This window comes from Cydia amplana, chromosome 3, assembly GCF_948474715.1.
Source record: "Cydia amplana chromosome 3, ilCydAmpl1.1, whole genome shotgun sequence".
Taxonomy (NCBI): domain Eukaryota; kingdom Metazoa; phylum Arthropoda; class Insecta; order Lepidoptera; family Tortricidae; genus Cydia; species Cydia amplana.
Genome location: NC_086071.1, coordinates 15,194,112 through 15,209,837, shown reverse-complemented (window position 1 = coordinate 15,209,837; position 15,726 = coordinate 15,194,112). Strand labels below are relative to the sequence as shown.

The following is a 15,726-nucleotide window of genomic DNA, read 5'->3' as shown; positions in this document are numbered from 1 at the left end:
GGGCCCACTGATTAATAGTCCGCCGGACGATAGGTATCGGCCTGTCAGTTAGAACAAAAATTTGACAGTTCCGAACTGACAGGCCGATATCGTCCGGCGGACTGGTAATCAGTGGGCCCCTTTATACGCTAACGTCTAAAGTGTCATTCTATGGAACTTGCTAACTAAACAAAAGTCACTATTAAATTCATCATTCAGAGACAATTTCAATGTGTTTTGTAACGGTCCATACAAAATGTATGTGAAAATGCGTTACAAAAAAGTATTTTTTTGGAGACACATTTCTTTTCTTTCTAAATCGATAGTCCTCGTGATTCTGTGTAGAAATTACCAAAAACTTGAAGGATTTTCGAAAAAAAGTAAATGGTAGGTACATTTAAAGTGAAAATGCCCATAAAATGATTCGAATTAACGGTGTGGCATGTATTTAATCATTAAATACATGCCCACATTAAATTTTAATGTTACTCGTAGGTACCTAATCATTTAAGTTGAGAGCTTTAACGCTCCATTCTTAATTCTAGTCTGTTTACGTCTTGTATAAATGTACCTATATGTGACACATGTTTCTGTCTTTTTAGAGGGCTGGTGGATTTTTCACTGCTACTAACGTATATAAGTGTCCTGTGTGTGTACGTTGTATTTATTGCTTCATCTTTTAAAGAGGTTTGTATTCAATCGCGTTTAGTGTAAGTTGTTAGACTAATACATTTCAGCGGTTGACCGTCTTAAAAATAAAACTTACGGCTCGGCCACGACATTGCGCGACCGATAGGTGGGAACGAAAGGTCCAATCGCTTGTGTCTTGCTCCAACCTATGATTGCTGCCGCCACCGCCGCTGGTCGCGCAATATCGAGGCCGAGCCGTCAAACCCTAAAGTTACCTGTTAAGTACACACTCTGTAAGATAATTTTCTTTGCTCGGGTGCATTTTATGGCCGTTGTATATTAAAATTTTCCCCCTTTCTTATAATATCTCATTCTATCTTTATATTATGTATTTAGATCTTTGTATTAAGGACAAATATTTTTGAAAAGTACATTGTAGGCACACATTCATTAAGAGGGGGCGTAAAGCCAGGAAATTTGAAAGGAACAAAAGATATGCGTTAAAATTTTGCGTTAGCCCCCTCTTAAGGGGCCCACTGATTAACAGTCCGCCGGACGATATCGGCCTGTCAGTTAGAACAAAAAGTTAACAGTTCCGAACAACTGACAGGCCGATGTCACTGTCGATGTCGATGTGTCGAGGCGGACTGGTAATCAGTGGGACCCTTTAGTGAATTGCACTTTGTAAGTTACCTTCTGGAAGTCTTGTCCAAAACCGACAATATTCAACTCGCGAAATATGGCTAAGGGTTGAAAAAGCATCCTGTGTAACTCTATAAAAATGCTTGTATAATTTCAGGTAATAGATGTGCTAGTGCCGGAATCCCAATTTTCCATTCAGACGTATTGCGTACTTACCCTAGTACCACTAGTACTGTTATGTCAGATTAGGAACCTGAAGTACTTGGTCCCAGTTTCTGGTCTGGCGAACGCGCTCATCGTCATCGTGTTTGGCATCACCATGTACTACATTTTCTCTGACCTGCCACCGGTCAGTGAGAGGGAGATGGTTGCTAAAGTTTCGCAGTGGCCTCTCTTCGTCAGGTAAGGTTTAACACTGCCACCGATCAGCAGAAAAACACGTTATCGGCAACGAAAGTAGCGCAAAGCTTGCGCAGGCAGTAAGGTTACATTCGGGTTCGGACTGCTCCAGCATTTCTACTGCAGTATTGCAGTGCGACAGTACTGCCGACTGCACTGCTATCAAAAATCCGGGCAGCAATATAGCTTTAGACATTGCTTCTAAGAATAAACTTTAAAATTATCTAAGTAGGTCTTATCTCTGGGGAAACGTTAATTTTATTTTTGAGTTTTTTGTTTTTAAGTGAAAGTTTGATGGTTCCATGGTAACGGAGAATACAGAGTTCTGTTGGACTTGCCAACATAAAGTACTCCAAAGATATAAAGAAGGCTCTAAAGAATATATTTGCCAATATCCGTGAAGCGTCTGATGTTTATTGAATGAAAGGGTAGCTTGGGCTATTATTATTATTATTGATTTACTATATTTAGAACAATGGCATAATTCCATGCTTCAAATTATTATATGCTAGCAACCTACCTTCTGCTTTACTCGGATTACGATACCTACTTGGAAATTATATAGTTACAATACATATAATAATAAATAAATAAACATAATTATTATAAATAACCTAGCCGAAGGCAAGAAATTAATAGAGAAAAAATAACTATTAATATAATATTTCTTTTTCTCAAAAATCACAAACACTAAAATCACAAAAAGTATTACTAAAATTTTCGTTTCATTGTTATAAAAAAATATTGGTTACTTTCTATGACACGTGATCACGTGATGCTTTCCATAGATAATGAAGCGCCGGAAGCTGCCGCCCTGACCCGGCCCGGTCTAACGTGAGTCATCCGTGAGGGTAATGCCTAATTGCCTATCATGTTTATTGTTTTCCAGTTTTGTAGGATTGTTTTTCATTTCCATTGCATTATTTCTAAACACGCAAGGATATTTGTTTTACATTGTTTTTTTTAAATATGTAAATATCAGGTAAATAATATTCCCGTTTATCCCTATTCACTATTCCGATTCTGAATAACCTTGGTAGACGGTGGTTTTCTTAATTCGAAGAACAAATTACATATAAGTATACTGTCAAAATAACTTTGAAAGACCAAATTAAATCAGCACCTGCTTAATTACTTACAAAACATCTGCGAATATTTTGTTTATATTATACTCAATTAAACCTACCTTATCTATTTTGTAAAGAAAAATCCATTTATCGCCATGAAAGTTATCGAAATTTTATTCAGTGGAATTCGGAATAAGATCGGGCTTTATAATACAAATTGAGGAAATTGATGTTATGTTTTCATTACTGTGGATATTGACTTGGAAGTGCTTTCCATCAAACAACAAACATCAAACATTTATTTAGCAAATAGTTCACAGGCCGGGACACTTTTACAAGCAATAAAAATAACCAAACAATACAAATTACATTTACAAATATGGAATTAATGAAATATTAGATTATAGATTAGAGATGTTTACAGTCTCTGAATGTTGAATTACTTAAAAAAAACTATAATACAAAATGCAAACAACAACCAAATAAGTACAAAAAAAAATTTGTTGAAATTTGCTATGGAGATAGTTTGGGTCCCGGGGAAGGACATATAAATTACTAACTCCACGCAGACCAAGTCGCGGGCAAAAGCTAACAAAGTATTATACAGTATGTAAGTGAACGAAAAGAAATTACTCAAACCCGTTAAATGTTTAGGTTATACTGAGCAACTTTTACTATGGGACCAATCCCGAAAACGCGGATAAAAAATTGGAAGTTTCATACATTTTGCTGGTCTGATGTTGAAATTCAATGAGAATCAATATTTATTTCGCGATTTCGGGGTTGGTCCCACAGTAAAAGTTGCTTAGTATGACCTAAACATTAACGGGTTTGAGTAATTGCTTTTTGTTCAGTTACATACTGTATAAAAATAAATCAAATCGGAACCGAACAGTTGGGTACCTCCTTGTGAGTACAAACAACTGAAGAATGAAAATATTTAGATATTCAAATTTTAAGCAACTTTTATTTTATTTTGACGACCGGTCTGGCCTAGTGGGGAGTGACCCTGCCTGTGAAGCCGATGGTCCTGGGTTCGAATCCCGGTAAGGGCATTTATTTGTGTGATGAACACAAATATTTGTTCCCGAGTCATGGGCGTTTCCTATGTATATAAGTATGTATATCGTCGCCTAGCATCCATAGTACAAGCTTTGCTTAGTTTGGGCACAGAATAAGTAATAGTATTATCATACAGAACGGACACGCACCGCCCCGCCCCGACTCGGATTTCCTCGCCCCGCGACTGGCCGCGACATGATGTGCGTAAGTCGCTCTACTGAGAGCATGCCAGAAGTCCGTCAGATACACAATGACGCGTGTACAGACGTGCCGCGCACACATATAAACGCAAATCATTTTTGATGTATGGCGTGTCCGCCCTGTGGTTTGGGGCTAGGTTGATCTGTGTAAGATGTCCCCTATATATTTATTTTATTTATTTTAGCACCGTCATATTCGCTATGGAGGGAATTGGAGTCGTCATGCCCGTAGAGAACGAGATGCAGAAACCGCAGCACTTCCTCGGATGTCCAGGAGTTTTAAATGTTTCCATGGTTATTGTTATAGTGCTGTACGCTCTGTTTGGATTCTTTGGATATGTGCAGTACGGGGAATTAGTCAAGGGAAGCATCACTTTAAATTTACCAGAGCATGACAAGTAAGTCTATTTATAATTTTATATAGTTAGGTATTTAGTCAATAAGTACATGAAAAATACCCGTACGACCCGGATCCAGAACCGACACAGACCCAGTTTGGCACCGACCCCAAATAAATGGGATAAGGGATACCCAATAACGTAACATATTTATATTTATGTTCATTACACAAAACACAAGGTCTTTACCAGGATGACTTTATTTATTGAGTTAAGTGTCTTGAGAGAACGGAGGTCTTCTTATAAAACACCGATGAGGAGGTATTTACTTTATTTGATTTTACAATTACGAGTTTAATTCAATATAGTTTAGAAGCGCGAGGGTGTACCGGTACACCGAGCGATTCGGAGCTCACGTGTAGCCTGGTCGCTGGATGCGAACTAGATGAGGACTCGATGAGAACTCGATGAGAACTGTCTTCCGCTGGTCGGGATGGCCGCTTATATTCATCCCGAAACCGTGGGGATGCGTTGTCTGGAGTCACGTAGGCCATGAGAAGTTTCTGGAGCGTTTATGCTGTCGCTGCCATTAAGATAATGAAGAGTCGATCCCGTGGGACCGGCATTAATTGACAACCGCCATAAAATAGGTGATGCATTACATGCGCCTGTACTTGTATCAAAGGGTGCGTTTGTTTATCCCATTAGGTGCGTCTGCATTCCTTCTATCGACGCTGAAGATAATCTTTAATGTCTTGCCGTCGGTGTGTTGCTGGAGGTCGGGGATACGTGGGAAGCGTTCCTTAACTCCTCCCCCCTTAAGAGAGAACTAAGGGTGTAGCTTGTTACGCCCGTGTTCTCGATGCTGCTACGGCGTTGGGTGCACTTGAGGTATATGGCGCACCCGATGAGGCACATAAATATGATTATGCTCCACACGCTGGGTATCCAAATATGTTGATGTATGTTTGATTTGATTGTTGATTCTAATGGCTTCAGGTGTATTTGTAAATCTTCATCCGTATATTGGATCTTATCTGTTTTTTGTTCTAAGTGCATCTGTATCTGCTGGACTTCTTCTTTGAATAGATTGTTGGTTTTCGAGATCACTTTAGTATATAGGTTCGCCATCTGTAGTTCACAGCCGGGATTAAGGTGTAGTTTATATGGCCCTTGGATGACTTCGTAAAACGTTTCATTGCAATTGATGGTTACTCGTTGTGGTCCTCTTGAGTATAACAGGAAATTGCCGTCGTTTATTGTTGTGATAGCTTCCTCTTCTTCTAGTTTCGTCGTAAGGCACGTGTGGTTGTTTTTGAGAAGCAGAGCTTGATGGATGCAGTCAGGTGTTTTATTGGAGTCCTTCCACCAAACGTGTTTGCAGACCATCATGGTTTTCTTAGCTTTGCATTATTCAGCACTTGGGTAGGCGTACCATGAGTTTTTAATGAGGATTGAAGGTTTTTGGATTTCGAGGATTAGACCATCATGAGTCGGGAAAGGGATGAGGTTGTATGCATTACCACTTTTGGTTTTAATTTCCGCTATTTTTGCAACAAAGTGTATGACATTACTAACAGTGTAAACCATAATACGATCGACTTCTACATTGTTTGCCTCCTCAAAAATGTCTTTACAAGGTATTCCTGGCTTAGCTAATGTTATGCCTAACTCTAAGATATTAATTATATCTTCCATTAATATAAAAGTAGTTAAAATATCAATATTTGCCTTATTAGTAAAACTTACTTCGTACATAGTGTTTAAACGTTTTGTAATGCTTTTAAGCCTTAAGTCAACTTTGTTAATAGTTTCGTTTAAGTTGTTAAGTAATGTTTCTTGGTTATTTGTAAGGGTTTGAATATTGTTATTAATTTCTTTTAAATCATTCGCATCAGGGTTTCCAGCTATAAATTTAACAATTGTTCCAAGACCATCAATAAGGCCGCGTTTGGATCGACCAACGTTTTGGTTCATTAATCCTTTTAATCTTCCTAATAAATGGGTATAAAGACTGTTAATGTGGTAATTATCAGTTTGAACTCTATTAGACATTAATTTGTTAAGGATGTTAAGGATTTCGGTTAGATTACATCTTTTGGTTAGATATCTGTAGCCTTCTATTTCTGCAATTGGTCCTATTTTTTCGAGGTATATGCCATTGGGATTTTCTAACTTCTTGATTTGGTAGGGTTGACTACCCTGGACTTGGAGGAACCTGTAACAACAGGCCTCAATTTATTTGCTGCTCGTCGTTTACCTCGACTATCCAAATATATTTTTGGGGCTTTTGTGTCGCGAATGTAGGTTTTTCGGCGAGTACAAAATACGTTAGCTTGTTTTTTAGTGGTTGGGAGTTTTTCGTGAGTTTCGACTATTGGGGCTGGTAATTCGGTATTCTTATTATATTCGTCTGTTCTTTTTATTTGAGCATCCCGTTTTATTTTGTATATATAATCGTAAACCGTTTTTAAATGTTCTCTATGTTTTTCCAATAGAGTATTTAACAACTGTGAATCATGGAGAAAGTTAAACAAAGGTTCCGTTTCGATATGTCCAAATAAGATTTCATGTGGAGTTAATTTTGTGTCTGATTGTATCGAGCTGTTGTATGCTATTAATGCGAGTTTCATTTTGTCATCGTGCGGTAGTTTATTTTTATATTGTTCACTAAGCAATCGACAATGTTCTCTCAACGTTGAGTGGAATCTTTCGACGATCCCGTGTGATGCTGGATTATAAGGCGTAGTGAAATTAATCTTAATGTGATATAAATTAACTAATTCCTTAAGTAGTGCGAATTCTTTTCCTGCGTCAGTCGTTATTTCTGCAGGGACACCATAGTGTGCAAAGTAAGAAAGAAGTTTTGACATAACTGTTGAGCTATTTTTATCTTTTAATCTTTTAACTACTGCGAAACGAGAGAATCCGTCTACTATAGATAAGTAAAGCTTGCCTTCAATATCAACAACATCGCAAAAAATATGATTAAGTGGTCGCAAAGCTATTGGTGGCAATAACATTGGTGGACGCATTGGATGCCGTTCGTATTTGCCTGCCTTACAAATAGAGCAGTTATTAATATATTCGCGGATATCGGACATAATATTTTTCCACCAATATTTCCTACTAATATGCATTAAAGTTTCGGTAATACCGCGATGATTCGTTTTTCCTTCGTGATAACTTTTTATGATATCGATTCGCTTTTCCTTTTCAACTACGGTTTCCACTATTTCAGTACAACGAGTTATACGAATTTGAGGATTATGTTCTTTAGTGAGGATCTTTACCATTTCTTGATATAATTCATCTACGTAAAAGAAAGCGTAATAGTGAATACCTGGTTTTAAATACTCGCGTGCAAGTTTCCTGAGTGCTTCTCCTGGTCGTTTAGATGTATACAGGCTAACTTCTATGATTTCGTTACCGTCTTCCTTTCGCACGTTTATATTATCTAATTTATTGTGTAGTTTAAAATAAATTTGATGTGGCTTTTTATTTATGACATCATTCATAATAGGAATTCCCTGGTGTATGTTGTCATCTTGTGAGTGCTGTGTTTGGATTTCTTCGCGGTTATCATTGTAGTTAATTTGTTCATCCATGTCGCTACCGTTCTGAGCTAATATTGATTCATTATCGTTAAAATTAATTTTTACCCGTGACAAAGCATCTGCGTTCGAGTTAATAGAGCCTTGTTTGTATTTTATTTCGAAGTCGAATTCAGCTAGTCGAAGTCTCCACCTAGTTAACCTAGAATTGGGGTCTTTTAAAGACATTAACCAAGTTAAAGGTTTATGATCGGTGTAAATGATGAACTTACGACCATATAAGTACGGTCTAAAGTGTTTGCAAGCCCAAACTATCGCAAGTAGCTCTTTTTCAGTTGTAGAATATTTAGATTCTGTATCAGATAAAGTTCTAGATGCATAAGCGATTGGTTTTTCGACATTATCTTCTTTCTGAGACAAAACCGCTCCTAACGCTATGTCACTAGCGTCTGTGGTAACAATAAATTGTTGATCAAAATCTGGATACTTTAAAATAGGTTCGTTGGTAATTAATTCTTTTAGCTTCTGTACTGACTTTAAAAACTCATCATCTATTATAATCTTGGCGCGTTTTTTTAAGCATTTAGTCAATGGTTTTGTTATTTGAGCATAGTTATTAATGAATCTCCTATAATAGCCTGTCAATCCCAAAAAGGATCGTATTTCTTTTTCGGTTTTTGGTACTGGGAAATTAACTATGTCTTGTACTTTGCGTTGGTTAGGTGTTAGACCGTTAGGTGTTAACTCGTGTCCTAAGTACTCTACATGTTTTTGAAGAAACTCAGATTTATCTGGTTGTATTTTTAAATTATGTTGTCGCAAGCGTTCAAATACTTTTCGTAATTTTTGTATGTGCTCGTCCAACGAAGTTGAGTAAATGATTATATCGTCTAGATATACGAGGCATGTATTATATAAGAGGTCGCGTAATATTAAATCCATTAATCGTTGAAATGTAGCCGGAGCGTTTTTTAAACCAAAAGGCATGCGTAAAAATTCCCAATGTCCGTGATTAGTTGAAAACGCAGTTTTTTCGATATCTTCCTCGTGCATTTCTATCTGATGGTACCCACTCGCGAGGTCTAGCGTAGTGAAGTACTGAGCTCTACCTAATTTATCCAATATTTCCTCTATATTTGGCAGAGGATATTTATCTTCGATTGTTTTTGCATTTAATTGCCTGTAGTCTATGACCATGCGCCATTTAACCTTACCGGATGCGTCAGGTTTTTTAGGTACAATGTGAACAGGACAACTCCAAGGGGAATTAGACTCACGAATAATGCCATTTTTAAGTAACTCGTAAACTTGTTTGTCTATTTCCTCTTGTTGTTTTGGTGGTTTCCTGTAATTGCGCACATAAATGGGTGTATCATCTGTCAAACGTAATTTATGTTTAACTGTATGGGTAAAGGTAAGTGGCTCTTGACCCGTATGAAACACGTCTTTAAATTCGTGTACTAACTTGGTAATTTTAGCTTTTTCTTCCATATTCATGTGATCCGTTCGAATCGTTAATTTGCTAGCTTCCGTTTTGTTTATTTTAACATTGTCTAATACTTCCGATACAGATTTTAATCCATTCGGTATTGGTTGTAAGAAATTATCAAAATTATTTTTGAATTTTTGGGGCCTAGGACTTAGGTTTGTGACACCTAATCTATATTTGCCATCTATCACTGACACTAATGCACAATTAATGAGGACGGTGTTTGTCCCGATTTCAGGGATAAAGTATTCGCCGTCCGGTTTGTTAGATACACATGTAATTAGATTATCCGAGAGCGGATCGATTTTTGAGATTTTCTCCGGATAGTCTATGCTAATTGGAATTATTTTGTTTGGCATGATAAGTTCACACTTTTTTGGATGAATTATTGCGTTAAGCTTTAAAATCAGGTCCCATCCTATCATTCCCGCATATTTGGGGTCAAAGTCATAGATCAAAAATTCATGTTCTATGTCTTCGCCTAACGGGTATAATTTTAAATTAATAGCTCCTCGATGTTTTGTTTTACTATGAGCAGTCGTAATTGTAAACTCTTTATCGATAACTTTATTATTAAAATTCCTATTAGACTTCAATATTGATGATCCAATAAGGCACCTATTACTACCAGAATCTATTAAGATTTTTCCTCCCCATTCATCTATAGTGATATATGGGAGATGATCTTTATCTAAATAATTTAATTTTACGTCAATTCGTTTTGTGGTCCTGTTTCTTGAAAAAAATCATCGCCATCATACGTGTTGGGGTCATAATTATGTTCGTAATTACCATTATGTTCATTGGTATTTATTTGTGTATTAAAAACTTCTACCGGTCGCGGTCTTGGCGGACGATTTATAGGTCGCCTACTAGTCGCGGTTCTCATTGAAATATCACTATCTAAATGGTCAGTTAATCTTTGAGGTTGGTGTTTTGGCGGGTATGTTTGTCGCCATTGTTCCGGAGTTGGTCGCGGTTGGTTGGCCCAATGCATTTGATTGTTGTTGTTATTTAACTGCAGATTAGGATAAGATATTTGTGCGAATTGGTTAGATTGGTGTTGATTTACGCGGTTTTGATTGAAATTCGGTTTTAGTATAGTATGTTGATTATAGTTTTTATTATTATAGTTAAATCTTGGATTAGATTTAAATGATTTTTCTTGTTTTCTCTGGAAGTACTCGGGGTGGACTTCTAACTCGTGTTTTAATTGATTATACGCGTCATCAAAAGTGGTGTGTTGCGCGGAACGGATTAATCGATCAGTCGCGATATCCAAGTGTTTACATAATTGGTCGATGCAAACGTTCTCCAAAATGGCTGTTGCTTGCGGTGAATCCGCTTTATTTTTCGCTGCGTACAAAAGTTCTTTTATTTTATCAGCAAATCCTAGAGCACTTTCGTTAGGGAACCGTTTAATGCGAGTGATTTCAGAAAGAATTTGTTCTATACTTCTAGTGTCACCAAATTTAGACCTTAAGGAATTTACAATTTCTTCTACCGTGTTGTTTGGCATGTGAGCAATTGCTTTAATTGCTTCCCCGCGTAACTTGCTTTTTAATATAATTGGAAACAGGGCCCTTGCGTCAGCGTCTGCTGCTCTAGCTAACATAGTAACTTGATTTAAAAAGAAATCTAAAGTTTGTCTATCACCTTCATATTTGGGCAAATATTTTTCGATCGTAGTATGATTCAGAGCCATTTTGATATTAAATTAATTAAATCCTATCAAATATGAAATACAGAATGGAACTCTTCTTTTTTTTTTTTTTTTTGGAGAAAAAAAAATAGTGGAAATGCGTACAAAATAATTAGGAAAATGAAAGGAAAATGTAGGAAAACTCACAGGGTAGCCGCCAGTGCGATGAGTACTGTGGTCTTCATAAGGCAGTGGTCGAATCTCTTCAGGTTGAAACCTTCCAGTTCGCGCCGACGATGTGTAGCCGCTGCTCGCTGGGAGACTCGCCCGTCGCTGTCACCAGTTAAGTGTCTTGAGAGAACGGAGGTCTTCTTATAAAACACCGATGAGGAGGTATTTACTTTATTTGATTTTACAATTACGAGTTTAATTCAATATAGTTTAGAAGCGCGAGGGTGTACCGGTACACCGAGCGATTCGGAGCTCACGTGTAGCCTGGTCGCTGGATGCGAACTAGATGAGGACTCGATGAGAACTCGATGAGAACTGTCTTCCGCTGGTCGGGATGGCCGCTTATATTCATCCCGAAACCGTGGGGATGCGTTGTCTGGAGTCACGTAGGCCATGAGAAGTTTCTGGAGCGTTTATGCTGTCGCTGCCATTAAGATAATGAAGAGTCGATCCCGTGGGACCGGCATTAATTGACAACCGCCATAAAATAGGTGATGCATTACATGCGCCTGTACTTGTATCAAAGGGTGCGTTTGTTTATCCCATTAGGTGCGTCTGCATTCCTTCTATCGACGCTGAAGATAATCTTTAATGTCTTGCCGTCGGTGTGTTGCTGGAGGTCGGGGATACGTGGGAAGCGTTCCTTAACTATTGGTATATTGGCTTTGATGAGGTTCAAAAGAACGTCGAAGGAAAAAATATTTGGTTTACTCAAAATTACTTAGGTATAGGTACTTACATTACTTTTTAAGAACTTAGATATTAAAGTTAAATAAAAAAGTTTTATTATTTTTTGCTTTTCAGTTTTTGGCGGTTTAATTTATTTGTTAAAAAATTATGGCTATAATCTACTCACCCCTATAAATCACCCATATTTTCCCACACTTAAGGTTGGATTTTTTCCAAATTTATGTGGGACCAACGGGGTACCATTTCCAATAAAAAAAGAATTATCAAAATCGAACTACTCTGTAAAAAGTTATGCGACATACATAAAATAAAAATATACGCGTCGACTTGAGAACCTCCTCCGTCTTTTTCGTCGGTTAAAAATATGATTTACCTCTTGAATTGATATGATGATAACTCAATGACCTCTTTTCTTTCAGGTTGGCGCAAGCAACGAAGTTGTTAATGGCTATCGTAATTTATTTCTCGTTTCCTTTACAATTATACGTGTCCATGGAAATAATAACGAGGATTACGAAAAACCACGTGTCAAGCAAATTTGAGAATGTCTTCCAAGTTACTGTCAGGACTCTCGTTGTAACATTAACAGGTAAAAAAAATATTTTGTTAAAAAATATCAATAAAATATTATAAATAATTAAATGGCGGGTTTAGATTAATTTGTCTTAAAGGGTCTCTACGCTGTTGGCTTCGGCCCCACGTACGCCTACCAAAGGTCCGGAACCCCAAGGTCCCTAGATATGGAAAGACAGAAAAAGAATGAAGTAAATAAAGAAAAACCTTGTAATCACCGAAAGGGCACCTTAGGTGGGCCGAAAAAAATGACTTATACACAGGTTTAGTAAAAGTTTTGTGGTTAGAAAAAGTTAGTTTATCTCAAAAACCACGGTTTTTAATTAAACATACCTAGATACCTAAGTCCATTTTCTAGACCAACCTAAAGTGCCCTGACAGTAATCAGAAAATTGACCATTATTTACTGGACACCCGATTTTTTTTACGGTACCTCCCCTACTCGTAAAGTGGGGGTGTCATTTTTTTTCGCTTTAACCCTACAGTGTGGAGTATCGTTGGATAGCTCTTTCAAAACTAATAAGGCTCTTCAACAAACATTTTTTTGATAAAGTGAATAGTTTCGGATATAATCGTTCCGAAAGAAAAAAAAAATGTGCCTTCTTCAGAATCCGAATCAGAATCAGAAAAATATTTATTGCCACAAAAAATACCTTACCAACTAAGTACAATATATAAAACTTAAATACTAAAATAGGTTTAAATTAATTAAAAAGATAGGTAATTATAATAATATACGAATGATTGGGCAATGGGCTCCAATTTCAGCATATGCCAAGCACTCCAGAGGGCCTAGCGCTGGTTTTCAGCCGGTCGCAGTTTAACAAATTACCGCGCTTTGCTAGGCTTAACAATTACAATAAAATCAACAATCAATTCTTGTTTACGTCATCCATGGTCCTACGAAATGTACAAAGGTAGTCTAGATAAAAAACCAACGGGTTGCACTCAGGGAGTGCCGGCAGAAGTGAAAACTCAATCACTATTGCAAAATGTCTGCAGCACTATGTATAATTGCGGTTCGCCATCTAGCGTTATTTCGTCGCATTACTTGAAACTCCTAAGCACATCACTGTTAGTACTCGAGTTATATTAATACCAGTTAGATCGAAACTCACTAGATGGCATTTAAATCAATAAAGAAAAACTCAATGACATTGAAGTACTTAACAGTTTTTCCGTCTTACGTCTTACCTGTTACGAGTTTAACATTTTTTCCCCATCACAAAGAGTGCACAGTGCCGCTAAAGAAGTTTTCACTTCAAAAATATCTTTGTTCACAGTCGGTATCGCCGCAGCCTTCCCGAACTTGGAGTTGGTGATCAGCTTCGTAGGTGCCGTCTTCTTGTCCACTCTTGGTCTCCTCTTTCCTGCCATCATCGAGATCGTTTACCGCTGGGACCGGGACACTGGCCGATTCAACTACATTATTTACAAGGACATCATTATAGCAATCGTGTCCATCCTAGCCCTCGTGTCTGGAGCATACGTGTCTGTCGTAGGGCTGATTGAAGAATTTATCATTGGACAAGGCCCAGCAGTACATAATGGTACCTCGACATGATTGTACACCCGCTCGATGAAATGAAAATATGGATAGGATTTTTGATACGATTTTTTGTGAGGGATCTAACCCACCACCCATCTATGTCTCCCCACCCATCTACAATATTTTTTTTGTTGAATAATAAATAACGTATAGTATTAAAACAATGTAAAAGTGTCACATGATGCATAGTCCATAGACATGAACAATAACAAATACAGTAAATAATAATTATGTTTTTTTTTATAAGTTCTCCTCCAAAACATTTAAATTTTTAAAATTACAACAAAATTAAGTATGTTTTTAGGTTTTCTATTATATTTTATGTTTGCTTACACTTTTAGCTTTAACATAGTTTAAGTTACTATTAGTTTAATTTTAAGTAATTGTTTTTACTTAGTTCACTATTATTCAGTAAAGACCATACATATATGTACCTAAATATGTAGGTGCCCGTGATATTTTATTTCGATGAATAATTTACCTAGCACATACAAACTTAATATACATAAAAAAAAACATAATTAAATAACTAACCTGCAAAACTTAAAAACTAAATATAAAAATAAATAAAACTAAACTTAAAATAAATAATTACAAAATATCCCCTGCGGAATGGTGCCGTAGATACTGGCAGCATTTCCTCGCTGTATCGCAATACTTATTCTTTGTGCGAGGAAGCTGCCAAATCTACGGTCACCAGTGGCGTCAGCTATCCTTTTTGATAGGTCCTTAAAAAGGGCAGACGCGTTCGAACCCCACGGGCCAAGGGTCTCGACACCAAAAGGTACGAAATCGTATTCGGGGCCGAGACCCCTATATTTGGTCTTTTTTAATTTTTCGGCCGCCTCTGCTGCCGCGCCGGCTTTTGCAGTAGTGCCGTGGAGATGGGACGGGGCTAGGGTGTCCACACAGGTGGCGTCCCACACCAGGACCCGACCCATCTTCCACGGAATTAGTGACATTCCGTCTGGTCTCTTACCATCGTCTTTTACAATACCAGGAGGCTCGAGAAGAGCGTACGTTACGTTTTTTACCTAGCAATATCCTAACATATTTTAATACCACCTATGCGCGTATCTTACCTTACGCACCTACGTGCGTATCTTATCAATACAATATTGATGGAATACAACCAAGATTTTTTGATGAAACAGATTTCATCAGCAGAAGCGATCTGCATTCGGTATCACTGATATATAAGAATATCAGATAAGATGTTGAAGTGCATAAATATCGTAACCCACTTCATAATATTTAGGGATAAGTACATAATGGAACACGCTAAAATATTAGCGTTATTTTTAGTGTCCATAGGCTACGGCGGCCAAACTCGAGAAAAAAATGTCTAAAAATTGAATTTAGCGCGGAGCAAGTACCAGGGCCTCATGAGTTACGAGAAGGTGTCTTTGACCAACCCACCGGGGCGCGTACGAGTATGAAGGTATCGCGGCTGCTCGCGTATCTTAGCTGTATACTTTTGGTTTGTTTATCTATACGATTCTTCTACTAGTTTAAAGTATTCTTTTTGTTGACTCGTAGAAAAAGTATTGTATACAATAGTGATATACTTAATCAAGCTTTTCAATCTCGTACCTCACTTAGGCAACTCAGCAAGCTTCGTTGCCTAAACACGGTACTCGACTGAAAAGCTATCCATTAAATCACGATTGTATAAAATACT

General features: G+C 37.4%; 2 protein-coding genes across 2 annotated transcripts in view; one reads left to right on the top strand and one right to left on the bottom strand.

Moving 5' to 3' along the window:
- Positions 1-13,416, bottom strand: part of LOC134662802 (very long chain fatty acid elongase 4-like) — a 115,741-nt gene extending 102,325 nt beyond the window's left edge. The window contains exon 1 of the mRNA XM_063519108.1: positions 13,367-13,416. The gene's annotated coding sequence lies outside the window, so the exon portion shown is untranslated. The remainder of the gene's footprint in view (positions 1-13,366) is intronic.
- LOC134662781 (proton-coupled amino acid transporter-like protein pathetic) overlaps positions 1-14,085 on the top strand; it is a 42,019-nt gene extending 27,934 nt beyond the window's left edge. Inside the window, exons 5-9 of the mRNA XM_063519078.1 lie at positions 582-666; positions 1,409-1,653; positions 4,165-4,377; positions 12,343-12,512; positions 13,780-14,085. Of these exons, the coding sequence (XP_063375148.1) occupies positions 582-666; positions 1,409-1,653; positions 4,165-4,377; positions 12,343-12,512; positions 13,780-14,060 (994 nt within the window). The 3' untranslated portion in view covers positions 14,061-14,085. The remainder of the gene's footprint in view (positions 1-581; positions 667-1,408; positions 1,654-4,164; positions 4,378-12,342; positions 12,513-13,779) is intronic.
- The last annotated feature ends 1,641 nt before the right edge of the window (positions 14,086-15,726 follow it).